Genomic DNA, 24242 nt, shown 5'->3' on the forward strand with positions numbered 1-24242 from the left:
AAAGACTTAGTGTCAGAAAGACTGAGTTTCAGAAAGACTGAGTGTCAGAAAGACTGTGTGTCAGAAAGACTGAGTGTCAGCGTAAACTTTCAGTTTGAGCAACTGGAAAACATCTAAAATGGGAAAGAGCTGTTGTACAATCGACTGTACTCATAGATTTAGCAAGAATTCAGAGTTATTTGCTGCCGCCTTCTTCTTCCGGCTCTCAGCGAAGGCGGACGCTTCTCTGCTCCTCTCCCTTATCTATCTGCCCTGCTACTGCTTTTGTCCTGTCTCATCTTCAGAGTTTCCTTCTTTTCACTCCTCAGAAACCCTACAACCATGGAATTGATTAACTGGTCTCTCAGCACAATTGACCACATTTTTGCAACAAGAAGACAGGGGGTAAGGGAGCCCTCCTGCTCTGACGGGACATTCTTTGCTGGATATTCGATGTACGCGTACAAAGCGTGGAAGCCGTTATGTTTGGCAATTTTGTCAGTCGAGGATGCAGAAGATGCCTACATAATTAAGGCCCGAGCACTTGCAGTGCGAAGGCCCTATTGTATTTGCAGGAATTATTAGGGCCCGAGCACCTTCAGTGCGAAGGCCCTATTGTATTTGGAGGAATTTTTATTTTTAGGGCCCGAGCACTTGCAGTGCGAAGGCCCTATTGTATTTGCAGGAATTTTTATTATTATTATTTTCCTGACAAAAGGAAGGCTTTTTTGCCCCCCTAAACGTGCCCAAAAAGTCACCAAATTTTGCAGGCCTGGCGATACATTTGATATTTCATGGTTTGTATTAATGGGTGTGGCAAAATGGCTCAACAGCGCCCCCCGGAAAACTTTGTGCCTCAAGCCCCATAACACGGTTTGACGTACATGCACGAAAATCGGTACACACCTGTATCATGTCGCAACTTAAAGAAAAGTCTCTTGGCGCCATGGCCGAAACCGAACAGGAAGTCGGCCATTTTGAATTAATTGTGTAAATTTGGCGCAATTTATGCCATTCCTTCGGCAATTAATACGGCCCGAACCGTAATGTGCACCCAGGTGTGTTATACATCAAAATGTGCGTCTCCATCCTGCGACTACGCGCATTACTTTTCTCTTTCAAAAGTGTTACCGTGGCGACGCTAGACGCCAAAAGGCGCGCCCCCCCTTCATCTGATTGGTCCATATTTGATAGTCACCAAATTTTGCATGCAAGCCAGGCCTGGCGATACATTTGATATTTCATGGTTTGCATTAATGGGCGTGGCCTAACGGCTCAACAGCGCCCCCTAGAATACTATTCTCTGCCATAACTTTTGAATGGTTTGACATAAAGAGTCGTGGGTGGTGTCATGGAACTCGGTATTGAGTCCTTTACCATAATTGGTGAAAATTAGCCCCGCCCCATCTTCTGATTGGTTGTTCCTTTTTTCTGCCATAACTTTTGAATGGTTTGACCACTGGTTCTTGGTAACTGTACCAAATATTAATGTCCATGGACCACTGGTTCTTGGTAACTGTACCAAATATTAATTAATGTCCATGGACCACTGGTTCTTGGGGTAACTGTACCAAATATTAATGTCCATGGACCACTGGTTCTTGGTAACTGTACCAAATATTAATGTCCATGGACCACTGGTTCTTGGTAACTGTACCAAATATTAACGTCCATGGACCACTGGTTCTTGGGGTAACTGTACCAAATATTAATGTCCATGGACCACTGGTTCTTGGTAACTGTACCAAATATTAATGTCCATGGACCACTGGTTCTTGGGGTAACTGTACGGGTCACTGTCAAGTCCGATTGCCTTTAATTTAAGCCAATAATCAGCTGTTATCCCATCTTCTCCACTAGTTGCAGCTGTTTTTGCCACTCAGTGTGAGTGGTCCAGTGGGAAAGTGATGTCAATGCAGACCCTCTGTTTATACAAGCATTAATAAAAAGCAGGAAAGAGATGCAAACACAAAGCGAGCATGGCAGACCTTGATGATGACTGCGTGTGCTGGCAGGTTCACCCCCCAGGCCAAGGTGGCAGTGCAGACCAGCACTTTTACATGGCCTTTGGAGAACATGCTCTCCATGAGGCTGCGGTCCGACCGCAGCATCCCGGCGTGGTGGATCCCAAAGCCCTCAGGGAAAATCTCCCTCATCTGCTTGTTTCTGGACCGTTGGATCTGGAAAAAGAAGGACGGAGGGGGGGCTTAGAAGAAAAATCAGTGCAAGGTAAAGCAAGGTTTGTGCTTTACAAAGACATTAAAACATACATAAAAAGCATGATTTAAAGTTTAAAAAAAAAAAATATTAATATATAATGATAATAATAAATAATTAAAGCTGCAAGCAGCGATGAACGGGCCCACGGGTGTGCAGTTTTCACCAATAAAGGTCAAGCACTCAAAACTAAGTCTGATGACACCACCCATGACTCTCTATATCAAACCAATCAAAAGTTATGGCAGAAAACAGTGACTATCAAATATTGACCAGAACGGGCGGGGCTAATTCAGGCCAATGAAGGTCAAGTACTCAAAACAGAGTCAGATGCCACCACCCACAACTCTCTATGTCAAACCATTCAAAAGTTATAGCAGAAAATAGGGACAATCAAATATTGACCAATCAGAAGAAGGGGTGGGGAAAATTTGCACCAATTATGGTCAATGACTCAAAACCATGTCCGATGACACCACCCACAAGTCTTTATGTCAAACCATTCAAAAGTTATGGCAGAAAATAGGATCTATCAAATATCGACCAATCAGCTACTAGTATTACTTCCTGTTTAACGTTGAAGTTTGACGCAGCGCCACGGCCACGCCATTTCACGAAAACTCACGATTTTGATAACTTTTCATTGTTAACATCTTGTGCCTCCTGAGCGTTTTATATGTCGAACGGACGATCCTGCTAGGAGAAGTTTGTTAAAGTACGACACGTGAAAATGGCATGAATTGCGCCAAAATTACACGATGGCCGACTTCCTGTTCGGTTTCGACCATGGCGCCAACGACTTTTTCTTTAAGTTGCGACATGATACAGGTGTGTACCGATTTTCGTGCATGAACGTCAAACCGTGTTGTGGGGCTTGAGGCACAACATTTTCTAGGGGGCGCTGTTGAGCCATCAGGCCATGCCCCTTTTTGACACTATTAGAATACGTCATTTTTTGCCACATGGGATGTGCGTGCCAAGTTTCACAACTTTTCGAGTTATGCGGCCCAAAAACGCAATTGTTTTCGGATAAAATAATAATAATAGTAATAATTAAAGATGCAAGCAGCGATGGACAGGCCCTCGCACCCTTATGCACATTCAGGCTGCAGTGGAAGCTTGTATGACTTGCATGTAGATTCTTCAGGCCTGAGTTGACAGTTGAGATGACACCACCCACGACTCTCTATATCAAACCATTCAAAAGTTACAGCAGAAAATAGGGACTATCAGATATCGACCAATCAGATGAAGGGGCGGGGTTAATTTGCACCAATTAAGGTGAAGGACTCAAAACCGAGTCTGATTGACACCACCCACGAGTCTTTTTTTCAAACCATTCAAAAGTTATCGGAGAAAGTAGGAACTATCAAATATGGACCAATCAGATGAAGGGGGGTTGCGCTTTTTGGCGTCTAGCGTGCATTCTGGGAGTTTGTTCCACAGGTGAGGAGCATAAAAGCTGAACGCTGCCTCGCCTGGGTTCTAACTCCCTGACGACCTGAGGGTTCTGGTTGGTTCATCATGGGCCACGAGATCAGAGATGTATTTTGGTCTGAGACCATTCAGAGATTTATAAACTAATAGCAGGATTTAACATCTGTTCTGGGACAGACAGGAAGTCAGTGTGGAGATCTAAGACCTGTAGTTATATGGTTCGCTCTCTTGGTCTTAGTGTACAAGAAAATTAGCAAGTAGAAGCATTTATCAGCTATATCTGAGGTTATAGGAAATAATCAGTTAACAGGAAGTAAAATGTAGACCTGCGGTTTGCAGCTAAACCCCCACCCAGACAGTGAAGGAGACTGAGGTGTGTTTGACTGGCAGCAGGTCCGTGACCTGGCCAGGCTTGAGGGGAGGCTTCATCATGGGGCTTTATCTCTCTCTGGACATCTAAATGGAGGTCAGGGCCCAGCGCATCTCTGAATCCCAAACAGACAGCCTATTACTGCCGCCAGCTGTGTGCTTCACCAACACAAAGCCAATGTTTGGGTTGCAATGAATGTCTGGATATTTTTTGAAGAACTCAATGACTTCAAATTCGGCGGAGACCAGAAGTTGTGAAGCGCTGCAGCTAGACAGACAGCTCAGCAAGTGTCAGCGACGCATGCATTTGATTAACAAAACAAAACACACATAATTAATATTAAACCTTAGTCACAAGTAGGGATGGGAATCGAGAATTGGTTCTTGTTCAGAACCGGTTCCCAGTGTTTCAATTCCTTGGAATCGTTTAGGACATTTTTCAAACGATTCCCTTTTAGATTTCAGTGGGAACGAACGACATCGTCACGTACGTTGCATAAGTCAGCAGTCAATAGTAAACATGGCGCCCAAGTGATCAAACGCTCGACAGTCCGGTAACATTTCAGTAAAAAAGACGACAACAAGACAACTTGCAATACTTGCCAAGTGAATATTTCATCTAAGGGGGGAAATACTACCAACATGCAAAAACATTAGTGCAATGTCAGTAATTCTCAACCCAGCAGCAACGTTAGCATGTCCTTGGATAATAATACTGCTGGTAACTATTTAACTAACGAACACTGCCTATCAGATTAGCACCATTTGCCTCATTGTTGTCCTTTTCTTCCCCAAATGAGAACCGATAAGGGAATCAATAAAGAACCGAATCGTTAAGTAGAATCGAAAATGGAATTGGAATCGTAAAAATCGTATCAATTCCCATCCCTAGTCACAAGTATTTTCAACTACACAAGATTCTTGTGTCAGATTGTACCGTTTCCATGGAAACAAACCGGTCGCAACTGTAATTACAGAACTTACTGAGCATAACACTCGACACGTGGACAATTTTGTTGGTTACCTTCCACTAAAGGATGAAAGGACGCAGTGTTTCTAGAAATAACTTGAAACCAATACACGTAGTAATAAATAATAATAAAAAAATCTGATATTGCTTTTGAAGTTTGATAAAATAGAATCATTGAAAAAGAAACAAAGAAAGTGGCCTTGACAGAATAGTTGGTTTCTAGCAAAGATATGAAACAACGTGACCGTGGTGACGCATAAAGAACATCTCAGGTGTCTTTGGTCTCCAGTCTTCAGTCAGTGTGACTGTTGAAAGGGTTAATGGTAACTTCTGTTTGGTGTCACTGTGTCCACCACGCTGGACATGGACCAGAGAAAGGAGAGTGGAGAGGTGTCTGAAAAGCTCAGGAAGAACATGCTAGACCATCAGGGGGGTAAAGTTGGAGACTAGAAGACCACCTCCAAGCTGCCGGATGCTCCTTGGACTGCAGTTGGACATTTCATTCGGAAGTTTAGACTACACAGGATGGAAGACAAGTTCCCTGGACATGGACACAAAAGGACAACTGATGACAAACTGAAGAGATGGATGATACTAACGGAAACTCAAGAGTCCAGAACCACTTTCAGAGAGTCTAGCTGAACTCCAAGGTCAAGGTCCACCAGTGTCAGATCACTCCATCTACCACTGTTTAAACCAAAGTGGACGACGGAGGAGGAATATACTGTTGGAACCAAAGTGGACGACGGAGGAGGAATCCACTGTTGGAACCAAAGTGGACGATGGAGGAGGAATCCACTGTTGGAACCAAAGTGGACGACGGAGGAGGAATCCACTGTTGGAACCAAAGTGGACGACCAAGGAGGAATCCACTGTTGGAACCAAGGTGGACGACCAAGGAGGAATCCACTGTTGGAACCAAGTTCTCAAATGTTAAAGACGGTGTGATTATTCATGTGACATCTTTGATGAGGTGAAACTCTCCTCATGGAACGGTGTGATGTGTGATTTACAACACGGCCCATAGCGTTCTGTGTTGTTGCACTGACTAGACCCAGCTCTGAGGTCCAGGCTCCTCACACCCATTTTCCTCCACACCGGTTCCAGGGCCGGTTCTGGGCCAGTGCTGAGTTTGGAACCGGGCTTTCTGTTTCCACTGACAAAGAACTGGCGCCGGGCCAGAAAAACAGTTCTAAGGTAGCACCAACTCTTTGCTGGGCTAGAGGAAAGAACTGCTTATGTAAGCAGAGGGGGCGGAGTTGCTCAGACCAACGGCAATAGCAAGACTGGGAGACGGAGACATTTTCAAATAAGCAACAAATTAATATGAATGCAGCGAAACAGCAGTGGTCCGAGGAGGAGACAACCTTTCTTTTAGCGACATGATACACGGAGGGGCTACACGGACCAAGTATGTATTAGATCAAATACGTTGTTGTTGCGTCAACTTTTGCGCCAATGCAAACACAGCGGCGTAACTGATGTTTGCAGCGACGTATCTGATATTACCTCCAGGTATGGAAAAGCAAACCGGTTCTCGGCTGGTTCGCAAGTTGAACAAGTTGTGAACCAGCACCAGAACTGGCCCAAAACCAGCCCTGGCGCCGGTTTGGTGGAAAGGGGGTATTAGGCCCTGTCCCAATCCCCCCACTTCCCCTACTTTTCAGCCCTACCCCTAAATTTTGCGCGTTCCCGTGAGGGTAGTGGTGTCAGATACACACTAGCTGATCGAGGGCCAGAAAAATTTCCCAGAATGCTTTTCGTCGTCATTTGCGGACTGAATAAAAAAAACAAACATGGCGGACATTTCTTATTTTTTAGTGAATAAAATCAATATTTTGAGTTAGTTTCTGCATAAAAATGCGTTTTGATTACATGTCTAGCGAGAAATATATATTTTACTTTCATAATATTCACTCAGTGAAAGTACATAATCACTCGTTTGCCCGTTGTTGCGAAGTCTTTTTCAAAACTCGCCAGAATAAAGGCTGATTTATGGTTCCGGGTTACACTAACGCAGAGCTTATGGCGTAGATTATGCGCCGTACGCCGTACCCTACACCGTACCCTACGCCATACCCTACGCCGTAACCTACGCCGTAACCTACGCCGTACCCTACGCCGTACCCTACGCCGTACCCTACGCCGTATGCTCTGCGTCGATTTAACGCGGAACCATAAAGCCGGCAGGCAGTTCTCATCCCGAAATTTTTGGAGAAAATTTCTTAACAGACGTAGCTACAACTGTTAGATTTCATCTATTAAACCAACATTTATTTTCCTAAATGATTTATTCCAGCCAGCGGTAATTCTCCACAGAGCTGCAGGTTTCGGGACGATGGCGCAGGTTGACCCGGCGATCACGTCTGTACTCCGGCTGCTACTGCTTCGAGCCGGCAGGCTCTTCTCATCCCCCAAAACATCGGAGCAAATTTCTTAACAGGCGTTATTTGGATAAACTGAGCCCAGGTTGGGGATCTTAACGGTTACTTTTACGCCTGAAAAAATATTAAAACTTAATAAAGTGGCATATTAACAGCACTACAGCTGAAATTAAAACAGCTTTTATCTCTAGGCTTCCTGATATGGTGTGACGTATGTGCAAACGTAACTACGCAGTCGCTTACGTACCCGAACGTAAACCACGCAGTGACGTAGCACGCAAAATTTAGGGGTGGTGCTGAAAAGTAGGGGTAGTAGGTGTATTGGGACAGGCCCCTGGGAAGATTACAAGTGGCCTAAAATCTGTGGCTTCTTTTTTAGGGGTAGTGGTAGTGGTTGAGGGCCAATGGTAGAAAGTAGGGGGTGTATTGGGATTGGCCCTTAGTGACTAGGGGGCGATATCAGATGAACTGACAGTTGAACGGGGGGGGGCGACGTGAAGTTTATGCCAACGCCTCATCCAGGGATAGGTAGTGTGATTCACATATCGGTTGTGCCTGATATCCCCCTCTTTTATCGAGCATAATCGCCAGAAACAGAGAGACTGGGGAAAAATGGGACACTTCATGCTATTATTCTGCTGGTCCTCTTGCAGTTTGGAGTTTGTGCTGCTTTCTTTAATATAATCATCGGACAAAAGTGATGCAACAGAAAAAGTATTCCTGCGAAGCTGTTTGAACTCACGTGGCTAGAAACGAGGACAAAGCCCGGCCCGGTGGGACTCCAGTGGTGTAGGATGCACACACTCCTGCTGAGACACACGTGAGCTGGGGAGGGAGGTAATTGAAATGCTCCAACGGAGGCTTCACTTTGAGGTGTCAGAGTGTATTACAAGCACGCTCCCAGCCTCTAATCTGAGGTGAGGTAGTGCTGATGTCTGCCGTGCCATGGCTGTATTTGAGATGGCAGTGACCTAAGCTCCTGATCAGGTCCCATTAGTTGCTGCAGCTTTCTGCAGCTTTGCTGCGGCTCCCGCTGCAGATCCGGCCCGGCCCAGAGACAGCCAGCTGCCAGGACCAATCACCGTCTAGGACGGCCGTGACGGCCGTGTGGAACGCCAGCTAACACCAGGGCCAGAGTTAATTATCACGGATGCTCAAACTGTCTCCCAGATCTCTAAATATGCCTACATGGAACCGGAGCGGGGGGGTGCTTTTGTGTTGTTGTTGGTTTCATTTCTAACGATTCAACTGATCACATAGATCCCTGGAGAAATATACACAAGTAATGTTAAAAGATCTTTCTAAAAAAACAACACACATGACCCATAAGCAAACACTCACACCTACTCCACTTTTTAATTCTAATCTACCCATTTCTCCGAATGTGCCATTCTGCTTCACCTCCGTCGCAGGGAGTTTACCAAACACACAGGAGATCACTGTCTCTCTGCATCATCAAGTTTTGACTATTTAATTGGGTATTCCTCATGGATTCCTCATGGACTCCGAATGTGGCAGAGTTAAAGTGATTTGCAGGAAGTTTTTCTACTGAGAAATAGAAATAAATACATGAAAAAACCTGCAGTTCTGTTTTATAAATACTGCTGTCCATGCACAAGGACGTGTTGGTTAAACAGCAAGAGTGTGTGTGGGGGGTTCGGGCCCTCGCACGGGCCCTCGCACCCTTGTGCACGTTCAGGCTGCAGTGGAAGCTTGTATGTCTTGATGTAGATTCTTCAGGCCTGGACATTTAGCGGATGAAACCACCCACGACTCTCTGTATCAAACCATTCAAAGGTTATGGCAGAAAATAGGAACTATCAGATATCGACCAATCAGAAGAAGGGGTGGGGCTAATTAAGGCCAACGAAGGTCAAGTACTCAATACCGAGTCAGATGACACCACCCACATGTCTTTATGTCAAACCATTCAAAAGTTCTGGCAGAAAGTAGGAACTATCAAATATGGACCAACCAGATGAAGGGTGTGACGCACATTTGGATGTATAACACACCTGGGTGCACATTCCGGTTTGGGCGAAGAAGCGGCCGAAGGAATGGCATAAATTGCACCAAAATTACACGATTAATTCAAAATGGCCGACTTCCTGTTTGGTTTCGGCCATGGCGCCAGGAGACTTTTCTTTAAGTTGTGACATGATACAGGTGTGTACCGATTTTCGTGCATGTACGTCAAACCGTATCGTGGGTTTGAGGCACAAAGTTTTTTCTGCCATCACATTTTTCGCCAGGCCTGGCTTGCAAAATTTGGTGACTTTTGGGGCACGTTTAGGGGGAAAAAAGGCCCTCATTTTGTTGATGGATGGATGGATGGATGGATGGATGGATGGATGGATGGATGGATGGATGGATGGATGGATGGATGGATGGATGGATGGATGGATGGATGGATGGATGGATGGATGGATGGATGGATGGATGGATAGATGGATGGATAGATGGATAGATGGATAGATAGATAGATAGATAGATAGATAGATAGAAAGAAAGAAAGAAAGAAAGAAAGAAAGAAAGAACTTCACCCAGTTTCACTCACCACAATCTCCTCCAGCTCTGATGTGGAATTGCAGTCATTTCTCCTGTAAGATTGTTTCTTGCTGTCATGAAATGGTTTAGAGCATTTGCGTGCAGCGTCTGGTGCAGACACCTGCTGTGGCGCATTCTGCTTGTGTTGCCGTTGCCAGCGTTTGTTCCTGTGTCCACAAGAAATGCAAGCAAACCGTTTCCATCGCTTCCGTCTTAACATAAATGCAAAATTCAGCTGTGCCAGAAGCAAAATTGATTAAATATAGAGATGGCAATAGTCCAACTTTAATAAATCTAGATGAGAAAATCTAAATCCAACAGAGATTTCTTACTTGTTTGAGGAAAGAAAGCAATAGTCAAAGAAACCCTTTTTATTTGATTCTAAATGTGTTTAACTTTCCTCAAATGCTGCATAGTTCTACTCAAAATCCTTCCAGAGGACATTCAAACTGCAACAAGGACGCGCGGACGGCTGTGAGAGAGGATAATACAGGGCCGTGTCCAGCAGAAACCAGGGCTGGAGGACCGAGGGGCACCGGTATGTGCTTCTGCTTATGTTTTATTAGCTCTTTAGAGTTTACAAAGACAGCCCAGTGATAGCAGCCTTGGTTTCAGTAATGTGGTTTTAATGCTGATGAGGAAGCAGCTCTGCAGCTCCGTGGTAACAGACGGCTCTCCGGGGGACCCACACTGCAGCCCAGTCACATGGCACGGACCAGTACCAGTACCAGTACCAGTACCAGTACCAGTACCAGGACCAGTACCAGTACCAGTACCTGACACTCACACGGACCAGTACCAGTACCAGGACCAGTACCAGTACCTGACACTCACACGGACCAGTACCAGGACCAGTACCAGTACCTGACACTCACACGGACCAGTACCAGTACCAGGACCAGTACCAAGACCAGTACCAGTACCAGTACCAGTACCTGACACTCACACGGACCAGTACCAGTACCAGGACCAGTACCAGTACCTGACACTCACACGGACCAGTACCAGTACCAGGACCAGTACCAGTACCAGTACCAGTACCAGTACCAAGACCAGTACCAGTACCAGTACCAGTACCTGACACTCACACGGACCAGTACCAGTACCAGGACCAGTACCAGTACCAGTACCAGTACCAGTACCAAGACCAGTACCAGTACCAGTACCAGTACCTGACACTCACACGGACCAGTACCAGTACCAGGACCAGTACCAGTACCTGACACTCACACGGACCAGTACCAGTACCAGGACCAGTACCAGTACCAGTACCAGTACCAGTACCAAGACCAGTACCAGTACCAGTACCAGTACCTGACACTCACACGGACCAGTACCAGTACCAGGACCAGTACCAGTACCAGTACCAGTACCAGTACCAAGACCAGTACCAGTACCAGTACCAGTACCTGACACTCACACGGACCAGTACCAGTACCAGTACCAGTACCAGTACCAGGACCAGTACCAGGACCAGTACCTGACACTCACACGGACCAGTACCAGTACCAGGACCAGTACCAGTACCAGGACCAGTACCAGTACCAGGACCAGTACCAGTACCAGTACCAGGACCAGTACCAGTACCAGGACCAGTACCAGCACCAGTACCAGTACCAGTACCAAGACCAGTACCAGTACCAGTACCAGTACCTGACACTCACACGGACCAGTACCAGTACCAGGACCAGTACCAGTACCTGACACTCACACGGACCAGTACCAGTACCAGGACCAGTACCAGTACCAGTACCAGTACCAGTACCAAGACCAGTACCAGTACCAGTACCAGCACCAGTACCAGTACCAGGACCTGACACTCACACGGACCAGTACCAGGACCAGTACCAGTACCAGTACCAGTACCAGTACCAGTACCAGGACCTGACACTCACACGGACCAGTACCAGTACCAGGACCAGTACCAGTACCAGTACCAGTACCAAGACCAGTACCAGTACCAGTACCAGTACCTGACACTCACACGGACCAGTACCAGTACCAGTACCAGTACCAGTACCAGGACCAGTACCAGGACCAGTACCTGACACTCACACGGACCAGTACCAGTACCAGTACCAGGACCAGTACCAGTACCAGGACCAGTACCAGTACCAGTACCAGGACCAGTACCAGTACCAGGACCAGTACCTGACACTCACACGGACCAGTACCAGTACCAGGACCAGGACCAGTACCAGTACCAGTACCTGACACTCACACGGACCAGTACCAGTACCAGTACCAGTACCAGTACCAGTACCAGTACCAGTACCAGGACCAGTACCAGTACCAGTACCAGGACCAGTACCAGTACCAGTACCAGGACCTGACACTCACACGGACCAGTACCAGGACCAGTACCAGTACCAGTACCAGTACCAGTACCAGTACCAGGACCTGACACTCACACGGACCAGTACCAGTACCAGGACCAGTACCAGTACCAGTACCAGTACCAAGACCAGTACCAGTACCAGTACCAGTACCTGACACTCACACGGACCAGTACCAGTACCAGTACCAGGACCAGTACCAGTACCAGTACCAGTACCAGTACCAGGACCAGTACCAGTACCAGGACCAGTACCTGACACTCACACGGACCAGTACCAGTACCAGTACCAGGACCAGTACCAGTACCAGGACCAGTACCAGTACCAGTACCAGGACCAGTACCAGTACCAGTACCAGGACCAGTACCTGACACTCACACGGACCAGTACCAGTACCAGTACCAGGACCAGTACCAGTACCAGTACCAGGACCAGTACCAGTACCAGGACCAGTACCTGACACTCACACGGACCAGTACCAGTACCAGTACCAGTACCAGCACCAGTACCAGGACCAGCACCAGTACCAGCACCAGTACCAGTACCAGGACCAGTACCAGGACCAGTACCAGTACCAGTACCAGGACCAGTACCAGGACCAGGACCAGTACCTGACACTCACACGGACCAGTACCAGTACCAGGACCAGTACCAGGACCAGTACCAGTACCAGACACTCACACGGTTCTCTTCACACTGTCCCACCATTTTACCCTCCATTTCTTTTTAACCCTTGTACTGTCTTTGGGTCAAAATGACCTAATTCTCCTTCTTTCCTCCTGCTCTCTCCTTCCTTCTCCCTTCCTTTTTTCTCCCTACCTTCCTTCTTTCTTTCTTCCATTCCTTCCTTCTTTATCCCCTCGTACATTCTTTCCTTGTTTTCTCCTTTCCTTCCTTCATTCTTCTTTCCTTCCTTCCTCCCTCCCTTCTTTTCTCCCTTCCTTCCTTCTTTCCCCCTTCCTTCCTTCTTTTCTCCCTTCCTTCCTTCCTTTTTTCCCCTTCCTTCCTTCTTTTCTCCGTTCCTTCCTTCTTTCCTCCCTTCCTTCCTTTTTTCCCCCTTCCTTCCTTCTTTTCTCCCTTCCTCCCTTCCTCCCTTCCTTTTTTCCCCTTCCTTCCTTCCTTCCTTCCTTCCTTCCTTCCTTCCTTCCTTCCTTCCTTCCTTCCTTCCTTCCTTCCTTCCTTCCTTCCTTCCTTCCTTCCTTCCTTCCTTCCTTCCTTCCTTCCTTCCTTCCTTCCTTCCTTCTTTCCTCCCTTCCTTCCTTCTTTTCTCCCTTCCTCCCTTCCTTCCTTCCTTTTTTCCCCTTCCTTCCTTCCTCCCTTCCTTCATTCCTCCCTTCCTTCCTTCCTTCCTTCCTTCCTTCCTTCCTTCCTTCCTTCCTTCCTTCCTTCCTTCCTTCCTCCCTTCCTCCCTTCCTCCCTCCTCCCTCCTTGACCCGGAGACAGCACCAGGGTTATGTAGGTGTTTTGGTGCTGGCTGTATTTGCTGCTCCTCCCCCAGCCTGTGAGCTGTGGCTCAGCGTTGGTGATCAGCTCACTGGGGAGCAGCTTCAGCAAGACGACAGACTGTCACAGATCTGAAACAATGAAAGACAGGCGGCGGACTAAATCTGTAAAAATAGCAGCAAATGAAAGGAAAGCGAGACATTAATGAGCCTTGTCTGGCGTGGCTGTTGAGTCCCGGGAGGCTCCACACTCGGAAGCATCGGTGTCTGCACCGGTGCATCACGTCAAACTAAATGATATGAAAGCTGCTCTTCTAAAAGACAGAGAAACGCAGATTGTTGTCTCTCTCTACATCCTTCCACATAACCGAATGTTTTCTTCATGAAACATTCAAACTTGATGGACAGTCCTCTACAAACGTGCTCAGATCTGGAGAGTCGTTTGTGTAATGAACTGAAAGGACCACTAGGTGTCTCTTATCCTCCACTGAAAACCTGCTTCCCTTCTGTTCTCCAGTTGGAGAACTGGATACTTAAAATGATAATAATCAAAAGAAGAAAACAGAGGGCGGGGGTTGAGAGGAGGCGAAGGTGAGGGGAAGAGAGGAGGGAAGGCTGGATTGTCAGAGTCGGAGTAAATGAAAGTCAAGAGGCCTATGAATACTCTTGGGCGAGAGCTTCAGACGGCGGTGTCCTACAAACGGCCACCCTGGCCGGCTCATCACACTGATAATCACCAACAGATACGGCCTCAAATCTGGCTTAATGCTCATGTTTACTTATGTCTGAGTAAAGTTGCTTTTGTCAACTAAATATCGTCGTCAACAAACCTTTATCACCTGAAGAAAACGAGACGAGATGCAACGAAAAAATGCTGGTCATGTGACGATAACGACAATTAATATATAATGCAATATCATAGAGGAATAAAAATGAGACTAAAATGTAGATTACAAAATAAAAACTCTGCTAAAATGTGTCTTCATTTTCGTTGACACAAACAAGACGAAATGTTCTAGCAAAGATCCTTAATGTCCATGTTTTCAGTAGTTTCTCTGGTTTAATGTCCATGTTTTCAGTAGTTTCTCTGGTTTAATGTCCATGTTTTCAGTAGTTTCTCTGGTTTAATGTCCATGTTTTCAGTAGTTTCTCTGGTTTAATGTCCATGTTTTCAGTAGTTTCTCTGGTTTAATGTCCATGTTTTCAGTAGTTTCTCTGGTTTAATGTCCATGTTTTCAGTAGTTTCTCTGGTTTAATGTCCATGTCTTCAGTAGTTTCCTCTGGTTTAATGTCCATGTTTTCAGTAGTTTCCTCTGGTTTAATGTCCATGTTTTCAGTAGTTTCTCTGGTTTAATGTCCATGTTTTCAGTAGTTTCCTCTGGTTTAATGTCCATGTTTTCAGTAGTTTCCTCTGGTTTAGTGCTGCTGGGTGACGTCACGTCCTCCATCCCAGTCGCGGCAGCGGGGAATCAGATCCAGAAGATGCAGCTGCAGAGTTACCCTGGATTCACACTGAAAGCCTCACGGGCGTCATCTGTCCCACTGCCATTCATTTTCTGGCCTGCCTTGAATTGAATTGAACAGGGTTTCTACTCCCGGTATTTCACGATCCCGAAGAGGGGAGGGGGGCTGAGGCCCATCCTGGATCTGCTTGTTCTGAACAGTTCTTTAAGAAAATACAAGTTCAGGATGCTCACTCTCACAGTGTTGTCTCGAGCCATACGTTCAGGCCATTGGTTTATTTCAATCGACCTGAAGGATGCGTGTTTCCACGTCCATGTGCTCCCTGCGCACAGGAAATTTTTCAGGGTTGCCCATCAGGGCACGGTCTACGAGTACATGACACTTCCATTCGGGCTGTCGCTAGCTCCGAGGGTTTCACCAAGTGCGTGGAGGCCGCTCTGAATCTTCTGAGGGCTGAGGATTCACTCGTACATAGACGATTACCTCCTCTGTTCGGACACGGAAGCCCTGTCGGCCCGAGATTCAGCCACTCTAATGTCTCACTGCAATTCGCAGAAACAACTGGATTCCAGGCACCCAAACGTGGATTTGAGGTTCCCATTTTGTATCAGGTAATGTTGGATTTTTGGGTAGCTAACGTTAAACGGTCAAATCCTAAAGTTCGGTGTGTTTGTAAGCCTTCAAGCTTTGCTTCGTGTATTTCCCCGGCGTAGAAATTAAGTTCATATAAATATCAGGAAACTGGATTCGTGGCCAAATATTAATGTCCATGGACCACTGGTTCTTGGTAACTGTACCAAATATTAATGTCATGGACCACTGGTTCTTGGTAACTGTACCAAATATTAATGTCCATGGACCACTGGTTCTTGGTAACTGTACCAAATATTAATGTCATGGACCACTGGTTCTTGGTAACTGTACCAAATATTAATGTCCATGGACCACTGGTTCTTGGTAACTGTACCAAATATTAATGTCCATGGACCACTGGTTCTTGGTAACTGTACCAAATATTAATGTCCATGGACCACTGGTTCTTGGTAACTGTACCAAATATTAATGTCCATGGACCACTGGTTCTTGGTAACTGTACCAAATATTAATGTCATGGACCACTGGTTCTTGGTAACTGTACCAAATATTAATGTCCATGGACCACTGGTTCTTGGTAACTGTACCAAATATTAATGTCCATGGACCACTGGTTCTTTGTAACTGTACCAAATATTAATGTCCATGGTAGTGATGCACCGAAATGAAAATTTGTGGCCGAAACCGAAACCGAAAATAATAAACACTTGGCCGAATACCGAACAATACCGAACATGGTATATTTTCACCATTGCATAAATCAAATAAATTTGATTTAGGCATGCTTTTGAAAGAAAAAAATCTTTTACAAAATTACAATGTAGAAAACATTTGTTGAAAAAAACAAACTGAACATTTTTTAATTTCCCAGCATTTCTTAAATATTCCAGCATTCATTATACCAGCAAAGAACAATAACTTAAAATGAATAAATTAGCAAAATACATTTTTTGGCCATCTTTGAGCTTACGTTAGGCTTAACTGAACGAACATTGTAACATAGGCCTTAAAACAATAAAAATGCATTAAAGTGCTCAGGGTTTTTTATCATTTCAAATGATAAATCAAACTTGTAGCTGAAAGACTTTGCAGATGTGCCCCCTCTAGATATTCGAGCAGAACATTCATTGCAAACAGCCATTCTTTTATTATTCTTTGCCACTCTAAAATACTTCCACACTGCTGACATGTTTGCACCGCACTTCTTCACTCCACGCTCTTCTCTGTTTGATTTCGTCATCTAAATGCACCTGTAATAGATTGATTTATGTTGTTTTGGTTCCACCTGCTGGTGAATGTTAGGTAAAATTCTTATGTGGTTAGTTTTTGGTTGGCCAACAATTTATGTGGTGCGCAACCATTACGGGAGCGTTATGTGGTTAGTTTTTGGTTGGCCAACGATTTATGTGGTGCGCAACAGTTACGGAGCAGCCAGTCTATTTCCTTATACTACAACGCCGTTAATAATTGTTGGGTTTTTTTCCCACTTATTCCACCGAACACCGAAAGTGTTTTTTTGCCATTTTCGGCCAAACTACTTCGGTTACCGAACAATCGGTGCATCACTAGTCCATGGACTACTGGTTCTTGGTAACTGTACCAAATATTAATGTCCATGGACCACTGGTTCTTGGTAACTGTAAGTGTGACTGTCAAGTCCAACTGACGCTAATTTAAGATGATAATCAGCTGGTATCCCGTCTTCTCCACTAGTTGCAGCCATTGACTCGTTTACATGCAGTCAAAATTGGGGTTATTGCTAATATTCCGGTTACTGAGACATTGGGAATATTCCGTTTACATAGTAATTAATCATTAGGATATCTGGATCAAACCAGCGACGCGTGGAGAACATCATGACGCAATTCCTTCCGTCATTTCCGCTTCTTCTTCATGTATCCAAATTCAAAACAAATGCTGCTTCGCTCACCTTCTTGTAAATCTTCTATCCCGGTACTTTCTACCGTCTACAAATGCAGAAATGTTCATATCCTTCATTACATTTATGAAGTGATTAGTCTCCTCCTGGTCTTGGTTTCTCCGTGTTTATAAGAACTTCCTGGACTCAAAAGACCAGGATTCCTTGTGAACAGAGCATGTGCAGAAAACACATTCCTGTTCCGTTTGATGGGGATATTCCGTTTGGTGTTTACATGACCCAATATTCAGGTTTTACAAGGAGTAACCCAGGGATCATATTGGGGTTTTTAAAAACCAGAATATGAGCAAATTCTGGTTATTCAAAGGGTTTATTGGTGTTTACATGGCCGTGCAAATTCGGGTTATTGCCAATATTCGGGTTTTAAAAGGGTTATTGATGCATGGAAACGTAGTCAATGGTGCCACTCGGTGCGAGTAAGGGGGCGTGGTGTAGTGGGAAAGTGACGTCAATGCAGACTGCCACCTGATAAGCCAGGCTCTGTGGTGAGCTCCATCTCCCTGTCCCAACAATGCAGAGGAGCCAACTGGGCTGATGTGTTAGGGCTGGTGGGGTGATGAGGGCCAGCCCTTCAGCTGCCCCGTTAGGTGATTCTGCACAAGGTGACAAAGTGGGGCCCAAATCAAACAATCATCACACACATTTCATTTAAGGAATGCTATGATGGAGCGTGGCGGCAGTTTCCACTGATTTGCAGATGACATCACGCTCTGCCTATCCATGAAGCTCCACTAAATTTATCAGTTAGCGAGATTATGATGTCCTCAAGACATTAAGGCCTGGATAACTTTGCTTTAGTCAGGAAAACCTGAATTTATTCTTCGAGGACTGGGCGCCTCAGAAATCTTACTGCGGATGCGATCCCTGTGGCCTCCAGTCTTACGGGGAGAAACTTGTAGTGATGGAGCCTGGTTTACGACACCTCAACTCAAACTCCTCCCCAAATCCAGGGAGGGGGAAATTCACAGGACCTTTTTTCAATAGGTGCCACCTGGATAGGAATGTCCGGCTGGAGCCCCATAAAGGTAACACACATCTTACCCAGAAAGCAACCACACCCTTAACCCTTGGGCTGGCTTCAGGTCAAGGGAGGAGGAAGGGAAGAAGGAAAGAAAGAAGGAAGGATGGAAGAAACAAAAGAAGGAAGGCAAGAAGAAAGAAAAGAAGGAAGGAAGGGAGAAAAGAAGGAAGGAATGAAGGAAGGAAGGAAGGGAGGAAAGAAGGAAGAAAGGGAAGAAGGGAGGAAAGAAGGAAGGAAAGAAGGGAGGAAAGAAGGAAGGAAGGGAAAAAGAAGGAAGGAAGGAAGGAAGGAAGGAAGGAAGGAAGGCAGGAAGGAAGGAAGGAAGGAAGGAAGGAAGGAAGGAAGGGAGGAAAGAAGGAAGAAAGGGAAGAAGGGAGGAAAGAAGGAAGGAAAGAAGGGAGGAAAGAAGGAAGGAAGGGAGGAAAGAAGGAAGAAAGGGAAGAAGGGAGGAAAGAAGGAAGGAAAGAAGGGAGGAAAGAAGGAAGGAAGGGAAAAAGAAGGAAGGAAGGAAGGAAGGAAGGAAGGGAGGAAAGAAGGAAGAAAGGGAAGAAGGGAGGAAAGAAGGAAGGAAAGAAGGGAGGAAAGAAGGAAGGAAGGGAAAAAGAAGGAAGGAAGGAAGGAAGGAAGGAAGGGAGGAAAGAAGGAAGAAAGGGAAGAAGGGAGGAAAGAAGGAAGGAAAGAAGGGAGGAAAGAAGGAAGGAAGGGAAAAAGAAGGAAGGAAGGAAGGAAGGAAGGAAGGGAGGAAAGAAGGAAGAAAGGGAAGAAGGGAGGAAAGAAGGAAGGAAAGAAGGGAGGAAAGAAGGAAGGAAGGGAAAAAGAAGGAAGGAAGGAAGGAAGGAAGGAAGGGAGGAAAGAAGGAAGAAAGGGAAGAAGGGAGGAAAGAAGGAAGGAAAGAAGGAAGGAAAGAAGGAAGGAAGGAAGGAAGGAAGGAAGGAAGGAAGGAAAGAAGGAAGGAAGGAAGGAAGAGAGGAAAGAACGAAAGAATGTTCGAGGAGAGAAAAGAAGGAAGGAAGGGAGAAAAGAAGGAAGGGAAGGAAGGAAGGAAGCAAGGGAAAAAAGAAGGAAGGAAGGAAAGGAGAAAACAAGGAAAGAATGTACGAGGGGATAAAAGAAGGAAGGGAGTAAAGAGGAAGGGAGAAGGAAGGAGAGAGCAGGAGGAAAGAAGGAAGGAAGGGAGTAAAGAGGAAGGGAGAAGGAAGGAGAGAGCAGGAGGAAAGAAGGAGCAGGAGAATTGGGTGATTTTGACCTGAAGACAGTACAGGGTTAAAGCAGGCCAGTAGAATCCATATGAACCTCTCATGAATAACTTCCACCTGGGGAGGAGCCTGTCAGCAGCGTCAGGCCCAGACTTCAGGGAAAAACCAGAACCATTCACATCCTCTCAGGCCTCCCACAGCTCTGAGACTAAACTTTAGGAATGGAAAGTGGGAATTAACTTCACAAACCTTCAATGTGATTCCTCATTCTTTAAAATTAAAGTGTATGTCTCCGGTTCACCACCATGGGTGAACTATTCTGTTGTTGTTCGCACTATGCCTTTTTAAATGATATCAGGTCCTTTATTAAGTCACAGGACCAATTAACCGGATGCCTTATGTGTATTCGTTGATTCGTTTATATACAGTGTGTGTATGTATATATATATATATATATATATATATATATATATATATATATATGTATATATATATATATATATATATATATATATATATATATGAGATGTGTCCAAGTATGAAGTGAAATCTATGAGCAAGTCTATAAACAAGTCAAGGTTAGGAGGAGACTTTTGATGGTGGGCGTTAACTCCAGTATCTTAGCTGCTCATGATTGGTGAAGAGAATACTTAACCCCCCCATGGACTCTGACCGCCCCATGGAACAAAACTAGGATACTCAAACAGTTTTGTAAGAGGAGAAGAGAGAAAGTTGTTAATATTCCGTGAACGTCTACAGTGTGAAGCGCTTTGGGGCTGTGGGAGTACAGCTGGAAAGCGCTATATAAGTGTAAGCCATTTAACATTTTTGGTTAATTACCATCTTTAGTTACTCATTTTATATACTGTACTTCTCCTTGTCTCCTCGTCATTTCATTTCTGATGTTAACCAGATTTGTCTAATGGTTTTATAAGTCATTATCTATTTTCAGTAGTGTTCTCCTCCACTCCCACCTATATGCACATACAGGACTGTCTCAGAAGATTAGAATATTGTGTTTTTCTGTAATGCAATTACAAAAACTAAAATGTCATACATTCTGGATTCATTACAAATCAACTGAAATATTGCAAGCCTTTTATTATTTTAATATTGCTGATTGTGGCTTACAGTTTACTGTAACTCAGTCTTCTGTTTCTCTCTTTAATTTTCCTGTTTTTATTATGTAAAGCACCTTGGACTCGTTGAAATAACTTGCCTTGCCTTATTCCACCGTAGCCTGGACATGCAATTACGATAGGATTTATGGTCAGGAGCCACTTGGTGTCATCATTGTAGACTCATGAGAACGTAAGTTGAAACTGCTGTTTGAGGGGAGGATTGAGGAGGAATGGTAGAAACTGGAATGCAAACATCCCATATTCATATTCACAAAGAACCACCCGAACAACTTCCCAAAATGTGAAGTTTAGAAAGGTCTGACATAAATTCCATCACTTTCCCTACAATACAGCCCCTGGAAATGCAAGAAAACCCTCTGTGGATAAACAAGCTTCCTCCACATCACTGCTCAAAGTTCAAAGCCCGAAGAGACAAGATTTGACTACATAGTTTTACATCAAATGAATAAAAAGCACGCAAGAAAGAGCAGCAATCCTGCCCTGAACGATCGATGAGTGACCCGAGACCACGGCCTTCTCCAGGATTCTGACGACAGAGAGACGGTTTTCACTCCTCCAGGTCACGGTCTCTGTGTATGAAAGACAACTACGCCTAAAGAACTCCGGCAATAAGGGTAGAGGGGGAAATATTCATCAGCTCAGTGAATGAGACAGCTAAATTAATGTGCTGAGAAAACAGATGCATTTAAAGGTTTGTTTGTCATTTCCAAGGAGTCTGAGCTCAAATGACATGGAACTGATTGCAGAATATATTTATATGGAAATAGTCAGTGGAGGAATTGTGAACAGATTGGTCTGACATGAAGGTAAGCATATTAATGTTGAGGCTTTTTTATTCTCATGGCGGTGGCGTAGATGAACTGTGCGCCAGTATTTATTACAGATGATGAAACCAGCTCATTCTCTGGCACAGTCATCCATTACAGACACTGGTGGGGTTTTAAAAGCAGCTTTAAATACAAATTGATGTTAAATTATGAGGATGCAGAAACTGATTGGTTGTAAAGTCAGTACGGTATCGGACTGATAATCAAAGGAAAAACAGTGTGTCTGTTTTTTCCTCCACACTCAATGAAACACACTCAATGAAATCTTATTTTCTCCTCGTTCTTTAACGCTTGTACTGTCTTTGGGTCAAAATGACCTCATTCTCCTGTTCCTTCTTTCCTCCTGCTCTCTCCTTCCTTCCTTCCTTCTCCCTTCCTCTTTTCTCCTGCTTCCTTCCTTCCTTCCTTCCTTCCTTCCTTCCTTCCTTCCTTCCTTCCTTCCTTCCTCCTGCTCTCTCCTTCCTTCTTCCCCTCTTTCCTTCCTTCCTTCTCCCTTCCTCTTTTCGGCCTTCCTTCTTTCTTTACTCCCTTCCTTCCTTCCTTCCTTCCTTCCTTCCTTCCTTCCTTCCTTCCTTCCTTCCTTCCTTCCTTCCTTCCTTCCTTCCTTCCTTCCTTCCTTCCTTCCTTCCTTCCGCTCTCTCCTTCCTTCTTCCCTTCCTCTTTCCTTCCTTCCTTCCTTCCTTCCTTCCTTCCTTCCTTCCTTCCTTCCTTCCTTCCTTCCTTCCTTCCTTCCTTCCTTCCTTCCTTCCTTCCTTCCTTCCTTCCTTCCTTCCTTCCGCTCTCTCCTTCCTTCTTCCCTTCCTCTTTCCTTCCTTCCTTCCTTCCTTCCTTCCTTCCTTCCTTCCTTCCTTCCTTCCTTCCTTCCTTCCTTCCTTCCTTCCTTCCTTCCTTCCTTCCTTCCTTCCTTCCTTCCTTCCTTCCTTCCTCCTGCTCTCTCCTTCCTTCTTCCCTTCCTCTTTTCTCCCTTCCTTCCTTCTTTCCTTGTTTTCTCCCTTCCTTCCTCCCTTCCTTCCTTCCTTCTTTTTCCCTACCTTCCTTCTCCCTTTCTTCCTTCCTTCTTTTTCCCTTCCTTCTTTCTTTCCTTCTTTTCATTCTTCCTCCCTTCCTTCTTCCTTCCTTCCTTCTTTCCTGCCTTCTTCTCTTCCTCCTTCCTTGACCCGAAGACAGCACAAGGGTTAAAGAAACAAAAAAACAATCAAACATAATAGAATATCATGCAAAGACCCGTCATAATATCCCTGAATACATTTATCCGTGTGAGACAGAGATATAAACAATTCAAACATTGGGGACGCTGCCAAACCATCCCATTTCTCTGTTTCACACCCACACACTTTCCTCTTCATTTCTATGTGCGTCCATCTAAAAGATGCAGCACTGCAGCAAAAATACACTTTGGAGTTTGTTTTTGAATGTGAAAAGACAGCAAGGTATTTATCAGTGTTTATCTGTGCAGTACTTTATCTTTAATGAATTAAGAAAAAAAGGAAAAAACACCAGTGGCTGAATTCAGATATCTAAGCTTGATTGACAGCTGCTCCAAATCCTCAGATAAAGCCAATTAAATAACACGGACAGGAGAGCGAAGACGCTGGATAAATAAATGCATAATTCACTCACCTTAAAGAGGCATTATTCCACTGCACATGAATACCGGAGATTAAAAATACACCTATAAATATTAATGTGGGGCAATTTCTAGAGTGCAAATAAGCGGTGCATTATTATCTGTGTGTGGGTTTAGAGTGGAGTCGGCCTGATGCCCCGTTCTCCGGCAGAACGGGCTGACAAACCCTCAAACATCAACTAATGGAGTGGATAATGCTCATTATTCGGGACATGTAAAAGACTTGATGTACAGAAGCAGAGGAAAGAGTTGTGAAACTGCTTTTAAATCGCTGTTTCAAAGACAAACCAGGTCACAATGCACCATTTTTAGTTCGGTAATCTCTTGCCTATGTTCCCACTTTTATTACGCATGAAAAGGGATCTGATTTGTATACATATCCCATTTAAATAGAGAGGAGATTAGAGGCACATCAATCTTGTCCCAGCCCCCCCGGGAACAGAGAAAAAGGTTACTAAATTTATCACTCTGCCTTCTCTAGCTAAAGATTTAAATATGGGAGCTGGAGTCTGACTGGCCGTCCTCTGAGAGGGAATAAAGCTCCACCTCTGTGTTCTCGCAGCACAGAGCAACATCTTTTACACACCCTCACCTTCATGTAACACCCGACAAAAAGGCTGACATGAAATAAAAAAACACTGGAAAGATCAGGTATTTCATCACATGATCACATGCCATAGAGTAGGGATTTTATTTTAAAAATGGGTTTTGCTGATTATATTTAACAGATAACAGCCCACTTCCATGTGTC

At 44.9% G+C, this 24242-nt stretch overlaps 1 protein-coding gene across 3 annotated transcripts in view; it reads right to left on the reverse strand.

Moving 5' to 3' along the window:
* Window positions 1–24242, reverse strand: part of ascc3 (activating signal cointegrator 1 complex subunit 3) — a 277397-nt gene that overhangs the window by 95673 nt on the left and 157482 nt on the right. For all 3 annotated transcript variants that reach the window (XM_061715394.1, XM_061715404.1, XM_061715413.1), the window contains exon 15: window positions 1968–2159. In XM_061715394.1, the coding sequence (XP_061571378.1) occupies window positions 1968–2159 (192 nt within the window). The remainder of the gene's footprint in view (window positions 1–1967; window positions 2160–24242) is intronic.

Source organism: Cololabis saira, chromosome 3 (assembly GCF_033807715.1).
Source record: "Cololabis saira isolate AMF1-May2022 chromosome 3, fColSai1.1, whole genome shotgun sequence".
Taxonomy (NCBI): Eukaryota; Metazoa; Chordata; class Actinopteri; order Beloniformes; family Belonidae; genus Cololabis; species Cololabis saira.